Genomic DNA, 23,838 nt, shown 5'->3' with positions numbered 1-23,838 from the left:
GGCAACTGCTAACAGCTATAAAAGAGGAAATCGACAGTAACACAATAATAGTAGGGGTCTTTAACACCCCACTTACACCAGTGGACAGATCATCCAAACAGAAAATAAATAAGGAAACACAAGCTTTAAATGACACAATAGACCAGATAGATTTAATTGATATTTATAGGACATTCCATCCCAAAACAGCAGATTACACTTTCTTCCCAAGTGCACATGGAATATTCTCCAGGATAGATCACATCTTGGGTCACAAATCCAGCCTCAGAAAATTCAAGAAAATTGAAATTGTATCAAGCATCTTTTCTGACCACAACACTATGAGGTTCGAAATCAATTACAGGAAAAAAACTGTATAAAACACAAATACATGGAGGCTAAACAGTGTGCTACTAAATAACCAAGAGATCACTGAAGAAATCAAAGAATAAAAAAATACATAGAAATAAATGACAATGAAAACACGATGACCCAAAACCTATGGAATACAGCAAAAGCAGTTCTAAGAAGGAAGTTTATAGCAATAAACACCTACCTCAAGACATGAGAAAAATCACAAATAAACAACCTAACACTACACCTCAAGGAATTAGGAAAAGAAAAAAATGAAGCCCAAGTTAGTAGAAGGAAAGAATAAAGAACAGAGCAGAAATGAATGAAACAGAGACTAAAAAGACAGTATAAAAGATTAATGAAACTAAGAGATGGTTCTTTGAAAAGATAAACAAAACTGACAAATTTTAAGCTAGACCCACCAAGAAAAAAAGAGAGATACCACAGAAATACAAAAGATCATAAGACTACTATGAAGAATTACACACCAACAAATTTGACAACCTAGAAGAAATAAATTCTTAGAAATATACAACCCTTGACTATATGCCAATAAAATGGACAACCACAAAGAAATGGACAAATTCTTGGAAAGGTACTATTTTCCAAGACTGAACCAGGAAGAATTAGAAAATATAAACAGACCTAACACAAGTAACGAAATTGAAACTGTAATTAAAAATTTTCCAACCAACAAAAGTCCAGGACCAGATGGCTTCACAGGAAAATTCTATCAAACATTTAGAGAAGAGCTAACACCGATCGTTCTCAAATTCTTCCAGAAAATTGCTGAGGGAGAAACACTCCAAAATTCATTCTATGAAGCCACCATTACCCTGATACCAAAACCAGAAAAAGATATCACCAAAAAAGAAAATTATAGACCAATATCACTGATGAACAGAGATGCAAAAATTCTGAACAAATACTAGCAAACAGAATCCAACAACACATTAAAAGGATCATACACCATGATCAAGTGGGATTTAACCCAGGGATGCAAAAATCCTGAACAAATACTAGCAAACAGAATCCAACAACACATTAAAAGGATCATACACCATGATCAAGTGGGATTTATCCCAGGGATGCAAGGATTCTTCAATATATGCAAATCAATCAATGCACCCTAACAAATTAAGGAGTAAAAACCATATGATCATCTCAATAGATGCAGGAAAAGCTTTTGAGAAAATTCAACACCCACTTATGATAAAAACTCTCCAGAAAATGGGCATAGAGGGAACCTACCTCAACATAATAAGGCCATATATGACAAACCCACAGCAAGCGTCATACTCAATGGTGAAAAACTGAAAGCATTTCCACTAGGATCAGGAACAAGACAAGGTCGCCCACTCTCACTACTCTTATTCAACATAGTTTTGGAAGTCCTATCCACAGCAATCAGAGAAGAAAAAGAAAGAAAAGGAATATAAATTGGAAAAGAAGAACTAAAGCTGTCACTATTTGCCGATGACATGATACTATACATAGAAAATCCTAAAGATGCCACCAGAAAACTACTAGAGCTAATCAATGAATTTGGTAAAGTTGCAGGATACAAAATTAATGCACAGAAATCTCTGGCATTCCTATAGGCCAACAAGAAAAAAATCAGAAAGAGAAATTAAGGAAACACTCCACTTATCATTGCAACAAAAAGAATAAAATACCTAAGAATAAACCTGCCTAAGGAGGCGAAAGACTTGTACTCAGAAAACTATAAAACACTGATGAAAGAAATCAAAGATGATATAAACAGATGGAGAAATATACCATGTTCTTGGACTGGAAGAATCAATTTTGTGAAAATGACAATACTATACTACCCAAAGCAATCTACAGATTCAATGCAATCCCTATCAAGCTACCAATGGTATTTCTTCACAGAATTAGAGCAAAAAATCTTACAATTCGTATGGAAACACAAAAGACCCCAAATAGCCAAAGCAATCTTGAGAAAGAAAATGGAATTGGAGGAGTCAGGCTCCCTGACTTCAAACTATACCACAAAGTTACAGTAATCAAGACAGTGTGGTACTGGCACAAAAACAGAAATATAGATCAACTGTACAAGATAGAATGCCCAGAGATAAACCCACGCACATATGGGCACCTAATTTATGACAAAGGAGGCAAGAACATACAATGGAGAAAAGACAGCCTCTTCAATAAGTGGTGCTGGGAAAACTGGACAGCTACATGTAAAAGAATGAAATTAGAACACTACCTAACACCATACACAAAAGTGAACTCCAAATCGATTAAATAAAGCCTTAAATATAAGACCAGACAGTATAACACTTTTAGAGGAAAACACAGGAATAACACTCTTTGAAATAAACCCCAGCAAGATCTTTTTTGACCCACCTCCTAGAGTAGCAGAAATAAAAGCAAAAATAAACAATGGGACTTAATTAAATCTAAAGCCTTTTGCACAGCAAAGGAAACCATAAACAAGACAAAAAGACAACCCTCAGAATGGGAGAAAGTATTTGCAAATGAAACAACAGACAAAGGATTAATCTCCAAAATATACAAACAGCTCATGGAGCTCAATATCAAAAAAACAAACAATCCATTTAAAAAATGGGCAGAAGACCTAAATAGACATTTCACCAAGGAAGACATACAGATGGCCAAGAGGCACATGAAAAGATTCTCAACATCACTAATTATTATAGAAATGTAAATCAAAACTACAATGGGGTATCACCTCAACACCAGTCAGAATGGCCATTATCAAAAAAGCTAGAAACAATAAATGCTGGAAAGGGTGTGGTGAAAAGGGAACCCTCCTGCACTGTTGGTGGGAATGTAAATTGATACAACCACTATGGAAAACAGTATGGAGTTTCCTTAAAAACCTAAAAATAGAACTACCATACGACCCAGCAATCCCACTACTGGGCATATACCCTGAGAAAACCATAATTCAAAAAGAGACATGTACCACAATGTTCATTGCAGCACTATTTACAATAGCCAGGACATGGAACCAATCTAAGTGTCCATCGACAGATGAATGGATAAAGAAGATGTGGCACATATATACAGTGGAATATGACTCAGCCATAAAAAGAAACGAAATTGAGTTATTTGTAATGAGGTGGATGGACCCAGAGTCTGGCATACAGAGGGAAGTTAAGTCAGAAAGAGAAAAACAAATACCATATGCTAACGCATATGTATGGAATCTAAAAAGAAAAAAAATGGTACCGATAAACCTAGTGGCAGGGCATAGAGGCAGGCATAGAGAATGGACTTGATGACATGGGGTGGGAGGGGGAAGCTGGCGCGAAGTGAGAGCAGCATCAACATATATACACTACCGAATGTAAAATAGTTGGCTGGTGGGAAGCAGCCACATAGCACAGGGAGATCTGCTCAGTGCTTTGCGAGGACCTAGAGGGGTGGGATAGGGAGGGTGGGAGGGAGGCTCAAGAGGGAGGGTATATGGGGACATGTGTATGCATATGGCTGATGTGCTTTGTTGTGCAACAGAAACTAACACGGTATTGTGAAGCAACTATACTCCAATAAAGATCTATTTAAAAAAAAGGATAGGGCTTCCCTGGTGGCGCAGTGGTTGAGAGTCCACCTGCCGATACAGGGGACGCGGGTTCGTGCCCCGATCCGGGAAGATCCCACATGCCGCGGAGCGGCTAAACCCGTGAGCCATGGCCGCTGAGCCTACGCGTCCGGAGCCTGTGCTCCGCAACGGGAGAGGCCACAACAGTGAGAGGCCCGCAAACCGCAAAAAAAAAAAAGGATAATCAACAAGGACTTGCTGTATAGCACAGGGAACTCTGCTCAATATTATGTAACAACCTAAATGGGAAAAGAATTTGAAAAAGAATAGATACATGTATATGTGTAACTGAATCACTTTGCTGTACACCTGAAACTAACACAGCATTGCTAATCAATTATACTCCAATATAAATTAAAAAGTTAAAAAAAATAGAAGCTGAATTTCAATTCCGCATAAAGGAAATTTTGTGTTGACTAGAAGATAAGATGCTTGGGCGTTTTTCAAATGTATTAGAAGACAAGAAAGTAACAAAGTTAGTCAACAGAAGGAGAAAGAAAATGTAAAGGTAAAAAATGTGTTATCTAAATGGGTCTTTTTCTTAAGGAGAAAAAAAATTAAGGAAATATAAAAAATAAATTAGGAAATGTGGAGGAGTAAAATTATGGGGATATAAATTTACCATAAAATATATTAATATGTCCAAGTTCAAACCGTGGTGAGCTGGACTCTTCCTATCTGAAGTTTGACAAAAGTGCCAACACAACAGAATCAAATAATGAGATGGGGTCAGTCAGAGGCTATGAAGCCCAGGCATAGAAACTGGTTTTAACCACACAGGCTAGTTGGGTTTTATCAACAGGATGCTGCAAAGGCCCACAACAAAACCAGACTGAACCAGCTAGATCCTAGATAGAGTGCAAAATAGGCTAAAGGTCACTGCTTTCCTGAACTTGATTTATCTCTGTGTTTGTTTCAAAAGTACCTGCTGTTCGGCAGAGATGTTTTGCAGCTGTACTTTGAGAGATATACAACGGTAACCGCCCCGAACCGGCTCTGACTTGACCACAGGAACACACACCTACGTAGATGAAACTTGGAGGTGTCAGAGAATGCGCTTTGCTTCCTCACCATGCTTAGATCTCCGCCCTAAGGGGGGGATTTGTAGTCTGCTGGCACAATTTGTGACGTGTGCAAAGGAGCATGGAAGACTGCGCATGCCTGGCTGCCCCTGGAAGTCTCCGCCCCTTCCTCGAGCCCTGATGACCTCTCTGCCACCTAACCCTTAAAATTCCCTTATGCCCTCCCTTCTGGGAGAAGATACCTTTAGAGCTCGAGCTCCCCTTCTCCATTCTCTGGCCATTGAGTAAAAGCCTGTCTTGCTTGCACCGAACAGTTTCATCATTGGCAGCACAAACCTGAGCCGGAAGGAGCTCCCTGACCCAGCCAGGGGACTTTGGTTCAGCCGGGGGCCCCAAGTGGGGGGCCTCACATCTCATTCGGTAACAAGATCACCTTATGTAGAGCTTACCATTTTTTCAAATCAGTTTCCGGGCTCCGTGCCCCCTTAGTCAGAGAGAGGATGTGAAAAGTGGTCAGAGGGGAGACGGGGGGGAGAATTTGTAGGTATATTTCTTTGCATCAAATTGTTGCGATTCTGTGAATCCCCACTCTCCCCAAGGGGATGAAGTTTGGGGATGTTACTTCCTTCAACTCAGCCTAGTGGGGAGGAGGATGGGTGAGTCTTAGCATGTTCCCTCAAGATTACTGACACAAGCACCGGTGCCTGCCTTGCTCCTGGGAAAGCTAAACTTGCATGGGCTGGCCTCCAGTTGACTAGATTAGCCATTAATATCAGAAGAAAAGGCACTTCATGTATGTGTTCGTTATGGCTCAGATGCCGTCCAATAGCGCCACCTACAGGGGTGGAGAGCTCACAGCAGCAAGAACCTGGAGATGAAGGCAAAATGCTTAGAATGAAAGATGGAGTCACAAGCGGCTACCTAGAAACAGCTGCCTCTATCCTGGTCTGCAGAATTTCCCAGCAAGGGAATCTCAGAAATCTCTAAGAAGTTAAAACCCAAGAAAAGGACTAATGAGAAAAGGAGTCAGGTGTGTGTGTGTGTGGAGAGGGGTGAGTTGTTTTTCTACAAAGATTGAGATATTTGAATAATGCCTTGGTTGGAGTAGACATTCTAGTTTCTGAATAGAGGTTTGCATTTCAACATGACCCAAGGACTACCAATTACTTAAGAGCGGGCTAAAAAGCCATAGAGTTTTCTAACTTTCCATGCAAGGGCGGGGGAAGATTTCTCTGCCACATAGAATATATTGGGGCGATGGGAGATGAAAAATAAAGGTGTGAGTTTTTTTTGTTTTAATTTTTATTGGAGTAAAGTTGATTTACAATGTTGTGTTAGTTTCAGGTGTACAGCAAAGCGAATCACTTATATATATACATATATCCACTCCTTTTTAGATTCTTTTTCCATATAGGTCATTACAGAGTATTGAGTAGACTTCCCTGAGCTATACAGTAGGTCCTTATTAGTTATCTGTTTTATATATGGTAGTGTGTATATGTCAATCCCAATTTCCCAATTTATCCCACCCTCCCTTCCCCCCCCACCATAACTTTGTTTTCTATATCTGTATCTATTTCTGTTTTGTAAAGATGTGTTTTGATCATGACTCTGAAGGATACAGTTACAGATGTAACCAATAATCATTTAGGAAAAAAAAAAGGCTTGCACCAAAAAAAAAGTTAAAAATACAAGCACAGTGAAATAACAGGTCACTTTACACAAAAAGTAAAGCGAGGCTCAAGGAGGGCTCAAATTGTTCAAGACTGCATGACTCGTAAGTAGCAGACCTGAGGTTTCAACTCAGCTCTCCAGCTCCAGAGCTTTTAATACCTAGGCAACATTTCCTCCGCTGCTTCCCCTCTAAGAATATGATTATGGTCCTCAAGATCTGTTCCCTGCTATGGTTTACAGGGATGATTCACCCTTGCCATAGCTCTGAAAGATTATTTTTGAATTTAAAAAGCTGGTGAGATGGCTCTGAACAATGGCATATAACCCAAGGCTGCAGTTTTGTTTTATGCATTACAGCATTTTCAAGCCACTAGTGCCCTGTTCTCTAAGATGAAAGTAATATATCAGTAGGAGCTAAGTGAAAGAGATCAAGCTGGTCTCCAGGTGGCAGACAGTATATGAAGTCAACAAAAGGAACTCTTCCTGTGGTCTATTAATAATTCAAAAGCCTCCTCCACTCTCCAACTCCTTTTCCTTCTTTCCGTCCTATTTCATCTTCTTTCCAAATAAATAGCCTCAGCTGACTGGCCACACTTAGGTAATCAGAGCACAATGCAATTAATGACTGTTTACGAGATTCTTGCTAGTATTTTATGTTTACCCTTTATAGTGTTTGGCCTTTAAAATCAAGTGAACATGGAGACTTTTTTTTTTTTTTTTGGCTTTCTCTTTGACATATGGTATTTGTGCCTTTAAAACTTTTTTGTTTTCATTCCAGAGCATTTTACTGATGAGATTTATCAGAATGCAACTGCAGATCAGCCATTGATTGTCTGAACACAAAGTGCTGTTAGGAAAATGATCATGACAAGAAAACAATAACAAAGAGCAGCTTTAAAAAAAGCCAGACCCTTAGCTCTTTTTAGGAGGGGTTATATTTTTTACCCCCAGAAATAATTCATCAAAGTCTGTCGCCCTGAATAAAATTAGATTTTTCTTTTCGCTTTGGTAATAGGCAATTCGTGGAAAAGCAATGCTCAGAAACACTTGGTAAAAAAAAAAAAATTATTTTTTACTCACAGAAAGCAGTTTGCGATTTTATTTCTAGTGGAGGAATGGGACCCAGGAATCAGATATGCATCTGCCCACAAAACTGCAGTTCCCCTCCCCCAGTACATGGGGACCACTACGATAGGTACAAAGTATTAAATATTCTCAACATGATATTATTTGATTAAAATATAGTCATAGTCTCACTCCTCTCTTCAAGCATAGGTATCAATCAGACTTCAAAGCATATGCTGAAGCAAAAAATAGTAAGAAGAGCCATGCATGAGGGAATTTTTCTCATTCATCTCTTACTATTTTCTTTCTGTGTATTTCCTTTATTTGCGTAATGTCTAGTCCCACTGAACTGTTATAAGCTTATTCGTTTCGCAGCAACATAGTCAAGCTTTGGTATATCTTGCTAGTGGTTGTCTTATCAAGGATTTTAGTTTACTATATGATGCAGGTGGTGGTCTGTAGGTGAGCCTGCTAGCCTCTGCCACAGCCAGCTGTGATGATGTTTGTGCCAGGCTGCCGCTGAGGCCACCTTTAGACCTGCCGTAGTGAGGACCTTGAGACCGGACTTGTAGCCCCGGCCTCTTCCAGGCTACCTTCCAGACTCCCTGTCTCTGCCAATTCACTGGGACTAAATCTGACCTCCCATCAAATTGGCTCTCTTCCTAATTTCTATAATTTTTAGAGGCAATGCTGTGCAGTGAAAAGAGTAGAAATGAGGTGAAATTTGGGTTGAATACAAACTCAACATTTGTTGTTCGATTTGGAGCCAGTGTTATTCTCCCTGAGGCTTATTTTCCTCCTCTGTAAAATGTCAGTAAAAAAGACTGGAGGATTGTGGGCACTTAACAGGTTAACATTTCTAAGTGCCTATCCCAGTGCCTGGGACAACACAGGTTCTAAATAATCGCTCACTTCCTCCCCTTTCCCTCTCTGGCAATGACACTGCCATTGCCTTCAGTGTCAGGTTGGACGTGTTGAGAGCAGTTTTTCTCCTTCCCTCTCCTTTACCCTTAATTAAAGCCAACTGCCAAGTAATTGGATATTAGAACTAGCAAGAACCCTAGAAATCATAGCCGTCTGATTTATTGACAATACATAGACACATAAGTCACCAATTCTCCTAGCAATTTGACTCCCGTGTCAATTTCAGTAACAATCATTTGGTGATGAAATTTGATACTTGGCGATTATATTCAACAAAAAAGAATCAACCGGCTATTCTTAGTTTAGTAATGATGGGCAAACACAGCTTCCAACTCACAAGTCAAACTTTTTTTTGTGGCCGCGCTGTGCAGCTTGTGGGATCTTAGTTCCCCGACTGGGGATTGAACTCGGGCCCTGGGCAGTGAAAGTGCCGAGTCCTAACCACTGGACCGCCAGGAAATTCCCAAACTCTATTTTCTTAAATGCTGTCCTACGGCTCTTTATGACTCAGTTTCTTCGGCAGAATTTTCCCCGCCCCTGGTATGTCCCTTCCCTCTTTGCCATTCACTGAGGAGAGGAATACATCTCAAGAGACAACTGGAGGAGAAAAGGATCATAGAAAAAAACAACAGGAAAAAAAAAAGATAATTCCAAAGGAAACAATATCAATTTTGAAAAGCCTAAAAGTTGACTAATGAATTACAATAATACATATAGCCTCAAAACTATTTACACCATGTTTTATATATGCTAGGGCATGAGTTTGTTTGTGTTCTGTCAAGTGGTTTATAGTAGAAAATCCTAAGGGATTCAATCTACCAAGCAAAATAAGAACTAGATATGTTCATGTGTGTGTTCTTTATAACACAACTATTCTTCCTTTCCTATTCCATGCTGAACACCCACGCACAACCCAAACCTCCTATTTGATACCTTTATCCTCTTCTCCCTCCCACGTTCTACGTACAAGAAAAAAACAAATTATCCATAGTCGATGCAGAGTATATGTGAAGACAAGAAAAACATAAATCATGTGAAGTGTTAAGGTGTAAATAATTACATATTTTTAAAAATCAAGAGTCTATTTCTTTAATTTTCATAGCTACTGAGTATACATATCATCCAGAGTTTTCTCAGTAATAAAACTAGAGCCAGAAAAGAAAAAAAGACCCTAGATCTAGTGAGATCCTTATTATACTGACATCTACAATTTGGAAGGGCAACATGGAAAGTTTCAGAAAGAGCTGACCTTCAGACTGGAATGTTTTGCTCCCCAGTCCAATGCACTGACTGCATTCCATGAGGGGCAAACAAGTGGGGGAAACGACCCACCACCATCTAGGATTCTAGCGGGTTACCTCTGAAATGCGAAGGCATGCTGCTCACAGAACAGGATGGTGGCTACAAGGACTCCAAGGCTATAAAGCTTCATCCCCACAGCGATTTGCTGTAAAACAAAACTCTCTGAAGAGAAGGGTCCAGATAGCTGATTACTTAAGAGCCTTCTTTGCACACTGGTTAAAATATAATGGCATGTTTCCTGTCATTTCTGTGCTCAATCGACTTCGCTTCCATTCCCACCCTCAAAAAGAAAGTATGATGAGAGTTGTTATTCTCATTGTAGACTATCTAGAAAATATTTAACTCTTCAGGGAAGATGAGGCCAAGAATAAAAGGATAGTAATACAGTGGAAACGTGTCTTTTTTGTTGAAGAACCATAGCCATAGAGTATTGACCCATGGATCTCAGCCCATGCTGAGGGAGGTCTCCTGTGGAGTACTAACTCATTAGGTCTTCCGTTGCTTTTCTCTTCTTCAACATTTTCAACTTAGATGAAGACATAAAAGGTGAGTTTTTCAAATGTATGGCTGAGAAGGAGAGCTTATATGGAGGATTATAAGATCTCCATTCAAAGAGAGTTTTCCTTGTCCATGTGGAATGATGGGTCCACCCATAGAAGAATAAGAATGCTATGTGTGGGGAGCTCTTTTGAGAAGTAAAAAAAATCAGGTAGTTGTGAATCAGGTAGTTTATTTAGGGAAGGTCACCATAACAGCCATAACACCATAACAGTCTGAATCAAAGCCTACCACACGTCATTCTGAAGGTAGCACCCTATAACATTTTGTCTGGTGTGAGGCCACATCTAACCTCTGTAAGTGGAGGGACCCTGGTCCCCTTCCTACATTCCCACTGGTAAGTGTATTTGAATGCCCTTGAGGTCAGGGCAGGCAAATTTGCAAAATAAATCATCCTCCCTTCAGTGGACTTCTGAGAAGGAAAGGATTGAGAGTTCAAATCTCTCTCTGGGATTCAAAGGTATTGAAACATACTTAATGGATCGAGGCGACCGCCACTGAAACTACTGGGTTGGCCAGAAAGCTTGTTCATGTTTTTCCATTCCATAACATCTTATGGAAAAACCCAAACGAGCTTTCTGGCCAACCCAATACATTTTATATAAGAAAGAAGGAGAAAAAAGAAAATACATGCGTTTCTGCTCATTTGTGGAGAAAGAAACACAGGAAGGATAGACCAGAAATCAATGAGATGGGTTACCTCCAGCAGGTGAGTGAAAAACAGTTGGAGTAAGAAGGGGGTAGAAGAGCGAATAAGAGCCGGGTAGAAGAGATGGGGGGAGGGACATTTCTTCGAGTAAAACGTTTTGAATACCTCTGTATTTTAGAACCGTGTTAATTTTTCACATACTCAAAACAACCAGTCAAGTAAATAAAATGAAAACAAACCAAACCAAATGAATGTAATTTTGTTTCAAATAAATAACATAACCACACTGAAGTGGAGAGGGGGAAAAACGAACCAAAGTGAACTTTTTTAACACAAAAAGTAACTTTAAAATAACTTAAAAATAACTTTAAAATTACAGAAAGTAATTTTAAAGTAACAGTTAAAATTTATTGACAAACTTTATCAGTTTTTGTGCTCTCTATTTATTTCGTATCCTATGGTTTTCTCTCTGGATTTAAAACCATGTCTTCTTGCTGAAGCAATCTTTTAAAGGCTCCTTTAGTTAAGATCCAACAGTGGTAAATTCTATTATGCTCTGTATATCTAACAACAACTTTATTTGGCCATCACTTGCAAAGACTAGTTTAGTTGAATGTAATATTCCAGTGTGACAGGTCTTCTGTTGTGTTTTGGCGTCTACTGTTGTGTGGTTGAAATTGGCCATCCAGGAACTGTTGTTTCCCAGCAGGTCAGCTGTCCTTTCTATTCAATGTCTCTTAAGGGATTATCTTTATTTTTGATGCTCCTCAGATCCATTCCTCTGGTATAGATGTGGAATTATTTTTAGTTATCTTGCTTGGTACACAGAATGTAGTTTTGATCTGAGGATTTAGACATTTCTTCAGTTTTGGAAAATCACTTTACTGTTTCCTCAGCTGTTGGATGGATCTCTGCTAGTCCCTTTGGAGATCCTTGATCTGCCTTCCATGTCTTGTAACTGTCCTTTCATGTTTTTAAAAACCATAATCTTTGTCTCTGTATGCTGAGTTCTGAGTGCACTTCTCAGCAGTATCTTCAAAAACACTAATTCATTCTTTGTGTCTTGTTTAGACTACATAGTCAGTTGAGGTGGGTATTTTTTTGTTATTGTTTCAATAACTATATAAATATTTTCCAACATTTGCAACTGGCACTTTTTCACATTTATCCATGTTGTTTTCATATCCATATTTTAAAATATCATTTAAATATTTTATTGTTTCATTTTTTATGAGTATTGTTTCTTCAGAGCTCTTGCCGAGAATCCTCAGAAGACTTATTTTTAAAGTCTGTGCCAGGCTGCTCTAGAAGTTTAATTGTATTTGGGGTGATTTTATGCACTGAGCTTTGGTTTTATTGGCTGCCTTAGCATTTGATTTCTTCTGTGATTTGGAACCTGGGTCTGTAAGCTCATTGGGAAGCCTTTTGTTTTCCTTTTCTATCTTTCTACCTCTTCGCTCACTTCTCTCCATTTTGCACAAGGCTTCAAGCAGCCCCTGGGCTTCCAGTCCAGAACCTTGTCTTACTCTGGTTTTCGGAGTTTCTGTGCCATGATAACACTGTGGCCGTCAAAGATCCAGTCACCAGTCAGATGACTTGACTTAGTTACTGGTTTAGTTACTTCCGGTTTAGTTACTCCTTTGTCTTCTACAGACCAGCAGCTATTATAAACCAGTCCTAGGCAGCAGTGGGCAGTGCCTTTTTAAAATTGAGATACATACAATGAAATGCACAGGTATTAAGTACATAGCTAGATGAGTTCCAAAAATATGTATACTTGAGTAACCCACACTTCTATCCGGGTAGAGAAAATTTTCATCACTCCAGAAAATTTCTGCATGTCCCTTCCAATCAGTTCCCCCCAACTCCAACAGCAACTGCTCTGATTTTATTACCACAGATTAATTTTGCCTGATCTAGAACTTCATATGTCATCCTAGTCAGTTCGGGCTACTAAAACAAAAATACCATAGCCTGGGTGGCTTAAACAACAAATAGTTATTTCTTGCAGTTCTGGAAGGTGAGGAGTCCAAGATCAAGGCACAGATTCAATATCTGGTGAGGACTGTTTCCTGGTGCCAAGATGGCCCCCTTGTTGCTGTAGCCTCACATGGCAGAAAGAAAGCTGGAGAGCTCTCTGGGGTCTCTTTTATAAGGGCACTGATCCTATTCATGAGGGATCCACCATCATGACTTCATCACCTCCTAAAGGCCCCACTTCCAAATATCATCACATTGGGGATCAGGTTCCAACAGATAAATGAGGGGCAGGTGGGGTGGAGGACACAAACATTTAGCCCATGGCATATAGCATGTACTCTTTTGTGTCAGGCATTTTTTACTCAGCGCGTGGTTTTTTTAAAATTTTTTTTTAATTTTTATTTTTGGCTGCATTGGGTCTTCGTTGCTGCACGCAGGCTTTCTCTAGTTTCAGTGAGCGGGGGCTACTCTTTGTTGAGGTGCGTGGGCTTCTCATTGCAGTGGCTTCTCTGGTTGCAGAGCATGGGCTCTAGACACGCAGGCTTCAGTAGTTGTGACACACGGGCTTAGTTGCTCCACAGCATGTGGGATCTTCCCGGACCAGGGCTCGAACCCGTATCCCCTGCACTGGCAGGCGGATTCTTAACCACTGCACCACCAGGGAAGCCCAGCATGTTTTTAAAATTCTTTCATGTTGCTGTATATGCCAGCAATTCATTCCTATTTACTGCTGAGTAATATAATAGTATTTGTCTATCCATTATCCTATTAATGAACATCTGGGATGTTTTCAGTTTGGGACCACTATGAATAGAGCTGCTATGAATATACTTTTACAAGGCTTTTGTTTGTTTGTTTGTTTATTTGTTTTTGCGGTGCGCGGGCCTCTCACTGCTGTGGCCTCTCTCGTTGCGGAGCACAGGCTCCGGACGCGCAGGCTCAGAGGCCATGGCTCACGGGCCCAGCCGCTCCGCGGCACGTGGGATCTTCCCGGACCGGGGCACGAACCCGCGTCCCCTGCATCGGCAGGCGGACTCTCTACCACTGCGCCACCAGGGAAGCCCCAAGGCTTTTTTGATGGACAAACATTTTTGTTTCTCTTGGGTAGCTATCCAGGAATGGAATTGCTAGGTCATAGAGATATTTAGTTTTATAAGCAACTCCTGTGCCTTTTTTCAAGGTGGTTGTATCATTTTATACGCCCACCAACAATATATTAGAGTTCTAGTTGGTCCACATCCTTTTTATCTGATGCAGTCTTTTTCATTTTAGCCATTCTAGTAAGTGTATGGTGGTGTCTAACTTGGAGTTCATTTAAATTTCTGAGATGGCTAATAATGTTGAGAACCTTTTTTGTGCTAATTGGCCATAAGTATATGTGTGTGTATGTGTGTTCCAATTGTTTGTCTGATTTTTAATCAGATGGTTTGTCTTATTACTAATTTGTAGGAGGTATTTATTTATATACTCTGGACATCTATATGACACAATAAAAGGCAAAATTACAGATACAGAAAATAGGTTAGTTGTTGCCAGGGCCTGAGGCTGGGGAGGAAGGGATTAATCTACAAAGAGGTACAGGAGAAATTTTTGGAGGGGTGGGAAAATTCTCTGTTTTGATTGTGGTGGTAGTTACACTGTGTACAGGCAAAATTCCTCAAACTGAACTCTTCAGTTGAATTTATTGCATGGAGAGAGAGAGAGAGAAGAACACAACAGCTTGATCAGATGGACTCCACCCTGGCTCACAGGCAAATCTCTTAGCTTCTCGGAGGTGCAGTTTCCCCTGCAGAAAAATGAGGTTAACGATAACCTACCTCTGAGGGCTGTTGTGGGAATTCAGTGGGGTAGCAGCTGAAGGTGACTGGCAAAACAGGTGTTCAGTATGTCCCATTCATTAAAAAAAAAAGATAAACCAGGAAGGGAGCTGAGAGGGGCCAATGTGTTCTCTTCCCGGAGCCTTACCCAGGTCAGGTGAACCCTGGCGACAGCTGTCCTCTCCTGCTGCAGCTTCCAAAGAGTTAGGGGATGAGTCACTGCCCCAGAAGCCAATCTGGTCCTGGGGGATCGATCTCACCGAATCATGCCCCCCCGGGGACCAGCTAATTTGCACATTTGCTCTCCAGTCAATTTGGAACATTAGGTGGCAAAAATAATATGGCAAGTGTTTCTTCAAGAGCCGTAACCCTCTGCCTTTATTAAGGTGCCTAAAAAGATAACCTCCCCTGTGAACAGTGGCTGCTTTGCCTTCTCTCAATTGGAGCGGGCTGAGGATCAGGGCAACGCCACCGTGATCTGGACTGGCCGGGACTTGGATATGCAGCTCAGGCTTCCTGTTAGGTAAGCGCTGAGAGAGTCAGTCAATTTCATGGCAGTTTGTCATGAGTTTAGGTGCAGCTCAATTTACAAGTTTTCCTTTCAAAATCTTTCAGCCATTAAAGCTGCATAATCTTGGTAGGTTTGGAGGACACATAATTGATAAATGTGTTTTCCCTCCACACACTCTCATGTTTATTCATGCAGAGCGAAGCAGTTTTAGAATTTGCACAACGCGTTGGCGTATCCGGGCCCCCTGTGTTTCTGAGGGGGGAGGAAAGATGCTGCCATCTTGGGAGTCATTGAAGAGGGAGATTTGAGGCTCGAAGGCAGAGAACTCCATCCCAGGTTCTCATGCCCTCGCTTTGGCTACAAATACTGAGCCTGGGAGTCGTGGCACCAGGAAGGTGCCTAGTAAGGCACCCAGAGAGGCAAATGGCTTGTCGGCTGGATGGTTCAATTGTGAAGAAAGCAGGGTTTGTCCTTGAAACACTTCCATCCCTTCATTCCCCGTTTCTAACCATTACTCCCTCTTATTGGTCTATCCGCTTTTTAAGATGCTCCACCCAGCCCGCCCCTTTGAAGAGCACCCCAGGCTGCATCCCATTGGTTCTCAAACTTGACTGGTAATTAGAGTCACCTGCGCATCTCCAGCTGCCCTGGCCACACATCAGATCAATTGTATCAAAACCTCAGAGGGCGGGGCATAGACACCAGCTTCTTGTAAATCTCCTGAGATGATTCCATTGTGCAGCCAGGGCTGAGGACAGCTGGGTTGGACTAGTGCCTCTCCAGGGCAGGCCTGTGAGTCCCAGAATCTCTGAGAGTATTTGTGGAAAATGCAGACTCCTGGACCCACCAGCGCTCTAAGCACTGAACCTCAAGGTGGGATCTGGAAAGTCTGTGTTTTAGCAACTTCCCCAGGTGATTCTCAAGCACACTTGAGTCTGAGAATCAGCTCTAAACCTTTCTCTAGTCCATCTGTTTCTCATGATATGGCAATTTTCCCTTTCCTTCAGCCATACTAGTCTTTCAGTTCCTCAAAGATAACCATCTTCTTCCATCCTCCGGACCTTTGCATATTATAGCTGTTTATCTGGAAGGCGCTTTGCTCTCTCTTTGCCATTAGGAAATTGGCAAAGATAACAATGATGAAGCTATAGCCCTAGAAAGTCATTGTAAAGTGCATGTTTTGGAGGAGAAAAGAGTAGGCACCGAAGGGCCACAATCCCCTCCCCCTGGGACAGTTTGGTTTACTAAGTCGGCTAGCTGTCACTGGAAGTCATAGAGAGGGTGCTCCAGAGATGGTGGGAGAAAAGTCAGTAGGTTTGATGGAGGTATTGAAGGAACAAGAGAGAAGACTTAAGTGATGTGGCACCAACTGGGTCAGAGGCATGAAAGCAGCAGCCCTGGGCAGCAGGTAAGAGAAGGCAGTGCCAAGAGACACCTTAAGTTACCCAGCAGGACCAGGGACATGAAGATTTGGGGCCTGTGGCTGGCAGTGGGTTGCCACAGGGAAGAGAGGGGCCATGGGGGAGAGGGACAGCAAAGGACAAGGCTGGGTGATGGGGGATCTACCCAGATGGAAGGCAGAGCCACTTGGGCCACCTCAAATGAACAATGATGATGGGGAGATGTTAGTGGAGGGGTTTTTCAATCTCTCAAGTCTAGTGTTACTGGGAAAGTGTAATCTAATTTAAAGTTGGTTCAAATGCAACTGACTATCAACTGCAGATCTTTTAGGACAGTGTTTCTCAAACTTTAACGTGCACATGAATTAAGTGGTGATCTTACTAAACTGCAGATTCTGATTCAGTAGGTCTGGGGTGGGGCTGGGATTCTGCATTTCTAACCAGCTTCCAAGTGCCCCTGGTCTTAGCCCCAGACTTAGAGCAAGGAGGTTTGAACATTCCGACTCTTACCAGTGGGCCCGTGGTCTGGCCCAATCCAAAAGCGCCTGCTGAATCATTAACTTTTATGTTGTACTGCACAGAGCTTTAGAATTAAATATTTGCATGCATTCTAATCCCCTAAAAATTACTATTCCAAAAATTATACATGGTAGCTCTTTATTAACCAAAATACTTATTGGAATGGAACTCCCCAGTTTTGACAGATGGAGTCCATCTGATCAGATAATATAAAAATCCCTGCCATTTTGCCGACCTCTCTCTGAGTTGTTAAAGGTGAGATGGTGGGTGCTGACTAGCTTATCCGTGCTTTTGTGTCTGACCTAAGGTGGGTTATTAAGTATGTGTAGACTTTAGACATGAGAAAACATTTACACAATTTTCCTTTTCCTTTTTTTTTTTTTGGTCACCCACCCACAGCCTCAGTTGGTAAACTCTGCCTTCTGAAAAATAGGGGGCGAGGACACCGTGGAAAGAGCAGTCCTTGGCAGCTGAGAGTTTAATTCCTGGAATTTTGTTAGGAAACTGTCAAAGGAACTAGATTTCACAAGAGGATCGGTCAGCACTGCTGACTTGTGCTGACCATCAGCTCTGGTTACTGGATCATGAGGCCGGCAGAGACGTGTCATGTCAAGCTCACTAAGAGAGCACTGCCAGCATTTCATCCAAGCGCACCGGTACACTGGGGGGTTGGGGGGAAGGAGAGCAAAGTCGATGCTATCTCGGCAGCTGCTGAATGACAACAGGTACAGTAACTGCAGGGAAGGTGGGCCTTGGAGCCGCCCAGGGACACTGGGAGCACAGGGGAATGTCTCTCGTGCATTAAGCATCAGTCTGAGATGGGCTGGTGTAAGGTGGGCTGAGTTTCCATTCTTTTTATAATCGAGACCACAGTTGTGCTCCAAGCGACAGACTAGATTGTGTGTGTGCGTTTAGGTGGATAAAATCACTAGATTGGCTGAGACTTGAAAAGCCCATCTAGTCCTATGCATTGTCTCAAGACAGCCTCTAATGGCATAATTTCCAAACAAACAGGAATCCATGCCCTTCTAAAAACTCTGCAGGTAGGTCTATTTCACAACTCTTCTCACAACGACTTCTCTGTGGCATCTCCCACAGTCAGGAAACATTTGTTCATGTCTAATACAAATCGATTTTTCAGTTACCCAGCTCTCCTTAAAAATCGAGAAAGTGCTTGGCACTGGTGGAGACATCAACATGGTGAGGCATGGTTCCTGCCCACTTCTCATTAGTCGGGGCTCAGATCTCCTGCAAAATGTTGCTAATCCTTCCTTCAGAATTAATCTTTCCCCTGAGCTCCCATACTTTATTTACAAATTTGTTATAGCATTTATCACATCCTGCTTTTGAGTACATTTTGCATGTGCACATTATCTCCCCACTGGATTAACATACTTTAGACGTGAAACGGAGAAGATGGGAGGGGCTCAAGGGCCCATCCCAGCTCAGGGCTCTTTGTCAAATACTTCAAGGAAGCTTCAGAGGAGGACTGATGTGTGACTCTAGTGTTTAATACCTTTGCTAGAGCAGAAACTTAAGTACCTGTTACATTAAAATGAACATTCTGAGCCCAAGAAGTGGACATAATATCCACTGTGGCTTTATATGCTGTAGCAAAGGATTGAAACAACCTAAATATCCATTTATAGGCCACTGGTTAAATACAGGTTGGCACATCCATTCACCAGAATACTGTGCACCTGTTGAAAAGATTGAGGCAGGTCTATATTTGGCAACGTGGAACAGTCTCCAGGGTTTGGTGTGAAGAAAATGAGATGCAGAATGATGTGTATGGTATGCTCATATTTGCAGTAAAAAGGGGTGTGTGTGTGTGTGTGTGTGTGTGTGTGTGTGTGTGTGTAACATGCGCGTAGATTATTTCTAGAAAGATACAAAAGAAATTGGTAACAGTGGTCGCTGACGAGGAGGGGAACTGAGGTTTTGGGACAGAGCTAGTGGTGGGTTGGTAAACCAGATCTCTGGGGATAAAAACCCCTATTTGTAGAGTTTGATTATTTCTATGCTGTAAATACGCCCACCATGGCCAATTTCAAGATAACAATGGTTTAACATTGGAGCCAGTTGGAGCCAATATGAGCTGGCTTCAAAGCACATCACTAGACACGGGGGTGGGAAGGTGGCCTGCTTTCCACTGTAGACCCTTTGGTACAATTTTACTTTCTGATGTCATACTTGGATGGGCTAAAATGTAACAATAAACTTTTAAATTTAGAAAAATTACCGTGTTCAGATGGCTGTATTCCTTTAGACTTCTCGTCTCCAAGAGTCTTAATCTTCTTCCCTGTACCTGCTTTCCTGTACCTGTTCAGTCTTTCTGGTCGGGACCTATCAGTGCAGTCTCATACACACAAAAACACACTTAATATTGGTAACCTCTTGAGATGTAGGACAGGCCGCTACCTCCTAAGTGTAGACGCTGTAGGAATGTCAGGCCAGGAAAGCGCCATCTCCAAAGAGCTGCTGCTGGTGAAGCCAGGACGCACAGCTTAAGCACAAAAGCCCAGCTTCCCAGCAGCTGTGCGGGCGAGTGACACCTGTGCAGCGCAGGATGTGACCCTGCCAAACAGATGCTTTTCTGTCCCAGCAGCCCACCTGCGGGGGCCGGCTGCAGGAGAATTCCTCAGCAAACACCTTGCCTCCCACCCCGTGCCAGCCAAAGTGAGGCCCAGCCAGGCTAGAGAGGAAACCCCAGGCACGGCCAGCCCTAAAGATTCCTCCTCGAATCATTCTAGAAACCGTTTCACACCAATTCCCAAGTCTGGCTTTTGCTCATGACTGGGTTCAATGTGTGTCTGAGAATCTGTGTCTCAAACCTTTCATTCTGGCCTCCTCTTTGTCCAACTCCCTCCAACTTACCCTTCAGCTTTCAGCTAAAATATTTCTTAGATGGCTTCCTCTGTTGTAAGCCTGTCTCAGCCTGCCCGCGTCAATCGCTCATCACAGCTGTCAGTGGAGTTGTTTATCGTCAGGCTTTCCTGATCAGCTGAGCGCAATGCCTGCCTCATTTACAGGTGTATTCCCAAAACCGTGCGCAGTGCCTGACACATTTCAGCCCTCAGTGCGTGTTGGTTGAATGAATGAATAAGTTAGAGTACGCTCTTACGAAACCTTCAGAAGACATCCAATACAGGGAACTTTTTATTTGGAGAGAACTTGAGCATTACTTTATCTTCATTGTCCTTTAAGGCAGTAACATGCTTCCTGGAGGCAGATGGGGGAGAATTGTCTGAGGCTACATGATGAAGTGCAGATTAAGACAAAGCCAACCACTTTGCATTCAGATGCAGCAGAAACACAGGTTATGGGCCGGGAGAAGCCACATGTCGGCTTCCTGAGCCCACTGCCAAGGAGCAGAGCTGGGGCGATGCATTTCAATTGCTTTGCAAAATGGCTAAGTTCCATTACATACCACCCCTAAAGAAGATACCTCATTGATGAGCCCTTCCACTACGATAGCGGGGGTCTAGGGTTGGTGCCCAGTGCTCTGTTGCTATTTAGCCTTTGGTAAGTTTTCAAGGAAATTGCATAGTCTATTAGAGCTGCTCAAATTCACACTGTTCCTCTGGTTTTATTTTGGAATTCTTTAACTATCCAGTCATCAGCTCTTCGCAAAGCAATGCAGCCAGTTCTTACCCAGCTTGACACCTGGCTAGGTATGTGTGTATGTGAGTGTGTGTGTGTGTGTGTGTGTGTGAGTGTGTGTGAGTGTGTGTGTGTGTGAGTGTGTGTGAGTGTGTGTGTGTGTGAGTGTGTGTGTGAGTGTGTGTGTGTGAGTGTGTGTGTGTGTGTGTTGGGGTACGGGGGTGAGGTGACGGTCACTGGTCATTGGCACATATGGCCCCTGGGAGCTTGAGGGTACCAAAAATGTGTGTGTGTGTGTGTGTGTGTGAGTGTGTGTGAGTGTGTGTGTGTGTGAGTGTGTGTGTGAGTGTGTGTGTGTGAGTGTGTGTGTGTGTGTGTTGGGGTACGGGGGTGAGGTGAGGGTCACTGGTCATTGGCACATATGGCCCCTGGGAGCTTGAGGGTACCAAAAAAGTAAACATCGGTCCTATGGCCTGGCAGCAATCACATGCACTATGATCTAAGAGCAAATGAAATCAGAGCAAGATGGTTCCCGGTCACCAGATATCCAGCCAATAGCACAATAACTAGATCTAACACACAGAGCTAAATACACGGAGAGGCAGCATCCAAGAACAGATGCTTTGTTATGGCTCTGCACTGCCCCCTAGCGTTTTGCTGCTCAATGACACCCTCCTTGGATAGAACCTTCCACCAAGAGTTAAGTGAGAATCTATTTGAAGGCACAGTAGTCAAGATGTTAGGTCTGGTCAGAGCCCAAATCGTAGGGTTAAAAACAGAGGGCTTCCTATTGGCTGAAAAAATAAAATCTGATGACATTTGGGACCCTAGTTCTGAGAAAAGGCTCTGATGATGAGTCTTAGGTCTTCAGGTTACCAGAGACTCTTGGAGATCCCAACAGCCTGACTGATCTGTCAGATGACCCAAATGGCCCCAAGGGGAGGATGGCCGGCAGAGGTCGGCCACAGAGAAGGCAGAGTTCTGAGAGCGTGGAGAGCAAAGTCACAGGGAGACAGAGCGCAGAAGGGCTACACGAAGGAGGCTCGTAACAGATCAAACGCTGGCCTCCAGAAGCCGGTTTTAGGGCTGGTTTGATGATTCTCCCCTCCTGGTTCTCACCCTGAACAAGAAAGCAGCCGATTTAAGCTGGTTTGAAAGATTATGTTAAAATTAACAACACTACATACAGCTTCTATACTTGACTATAGTGGCAAAAGCAGAAAGGGTGCCTGGAAAATCAGTTCTTTTTGTCTCTAGATTTTCAAAGCAATCAATTCAACAATAAAAAAAAATTTGTAAGAGACTGGGTCTTTTGCAAAGAATAAAGCACTTTTTGTTAAATACACGAAGGTTACTTGGCTGAACGGATACACATTTTTTTTGGAACCTTGTATAATGTCACCAAGTTGAAAACTTTGGAATGGTCTGACTTGTCCCCGTGTTTCCTGGGAGCACCCAGTGCTGAGCAGTCAGAAACGCATGTGCGCCTCCAGTCCTGCCCGCTGGGCCTTACACCCTCTTCATTCCTTTCCCCATGAGGCAAGCAAACACTGTCATGACCATCTTGGGGTTCACTTCAACCAAGTCTTCTGGAAGGGCATATACTCTTGCTCCAATTTTTCGGGCCATAGAGATGGCATACCTAAAAGAGAAAAGAGGAAGAATGAGGGGAGCCTAAGCAAATATGAAGGGGACCCCTGAGGATCACAGTTATAGTCATTCTATATAATCTATACCATACACTCTCTACTCTGCACTATAAACTATCTGCTATACAGAGCTCATTCCTGGTATGGCTGGAGCCAATCACTGGGTTCCTCCCGAGATTTGAGGGCAAATGCTGGCCTGACAAAGCTCCTGACTCCGTCAAACTTGCTGTCCAGCCTCGTGATAATTACCAAATTTATTATTTGTCCTTAGAGAGCTTCCTAGCTAGCACCACTTTTGGTGCCTACAGCATGCTTATTCGCTTGGGCTGTACAGTGGCAGAAAAAGTCATAGAACTGAACAAGAGTGTGTGCTAGGGAAAGTCTGCAGGCACCATTTCAACTACAGAAACATTTTTACAAGGCAGAAAAAAGGGGAAATGCATCTGTAATACCTCGACCTTACCCATCAAGTCCTTTCTTCCTTGTTCCATTCTAATCCTCACCTACATGTATGTGTATTTATTTATGATACTATAATAGTAGAATAACTAGAGTTTTACATTACACATTTTTCACATAAGATTACCATAGCTGTAGCAGAATATTTTTGCTCTGTTTATAGTTAGATGAAGATAATTTTTATTAGCTGTAGTCTATTTTCAAATGAGCCCACACTATTCCTGGCCGTTCTTTTCTTCTCCTCATTCATTATCTAGTAACTTCTTGCAGTGGCTACTCCAGAGATTCTCCATTCCACCCAAAGCCCCATTCCTCCCTTTGCTCTCCTGAAATAACTTTACTCTTACTTTATTGATCAAATTAATTTAAGAGCATTGGGCCAGAGCATCCCCATTCTTTCTCCTTGTCCATTTCTCAATCACTTCCTCTATATTAATTATTAATGAAATAAAATTAATTTTTCCATTATAAAATAGAGGAAAAATTATTAAAAAGTTAGAAAATAGAGCTTCAAAAACCAAACAAACCATGCACAATCCTGCCACCATAGCCACCTTTAGGATTCTGTATAATTCTTTTTACCCATTTTTTCTAAGTAATTTTGTATCTTGCCCTTACAGGACAGTGCTTAGGAGCCTGGGCTCTGAAGTCAGACTTTGAATTTCAGCGGAACCACTTGATAATTGTAAAACCCTGGGCGAGTTCCTTAAACTTAATCACATCCCTCTTGAACATCTATAGGTTCAAGGCCTTTTTTTTTTTTTTTTTTTTTAATTTC

General features: G+C 42.1%; 2 protein-coding genes across 2 annotated transcripts in view; both read right to left on the bottom strand.

Moving 5' to 3' along the window:
- Nucleotides 1-10,177, bottom strand: part of CPB2 (carboxypeptidase B2) — a 56,990-nt gene extending 46,813 nt beyond the window's left edge. Inside the window, exon 1 of the mRNA XM_024126007.2 lies at nt 9,972-10,177. Within this exon, the coding sequence (XP_023981775.1) occupies nt 9,972-10,045 (74 nt within the window). The 5' untranslated portion in view covers nt 10,046-10,177. The remainder of the gene's footprint in view (nt 1-9,971) is intronic.
- Nucleotides 10,178-22,186: 12,009 nt separating this feature from the next.
- The window catches only part of LCP1 (lymphocyte cytosolic protein 1), a 54,805-nt gene continuing 53,153 nt past the window's right edge, over nt 22,187-23,838 (bottom strand). The window contains exon 16 of the mRNA XM_007102510.2: nt 22,187-22,594. Within this exon, the coding sequence (XP_007102572.1) occupies nt 22,462-22,594 (133 nt within the window). The 3' untranslated portion in view covers nt 22,187-22,461. The remainder of the gene's footprint in view (nt 22,595-23,838) is intronic.

Source organism: Physeter macrocephalus, chromosome 13, assembly GCF_002837175.3.
Source record: "Physeter macrocephalus isolate SW-GA chromosome 13, ASM283717v5, whole genome shotgun sequence".
Taxonomy (NCBI): Eukaryota; Metazoa; Chordata; class Mammalia; order Artiodactyla; family Physeteridae; genus Physeter; species Physeter macrocephalus.
Note: the sequence above shows the minus strand (reverse complement) of the source record. Positions and strands in the feature narration are given on the sequence as shown.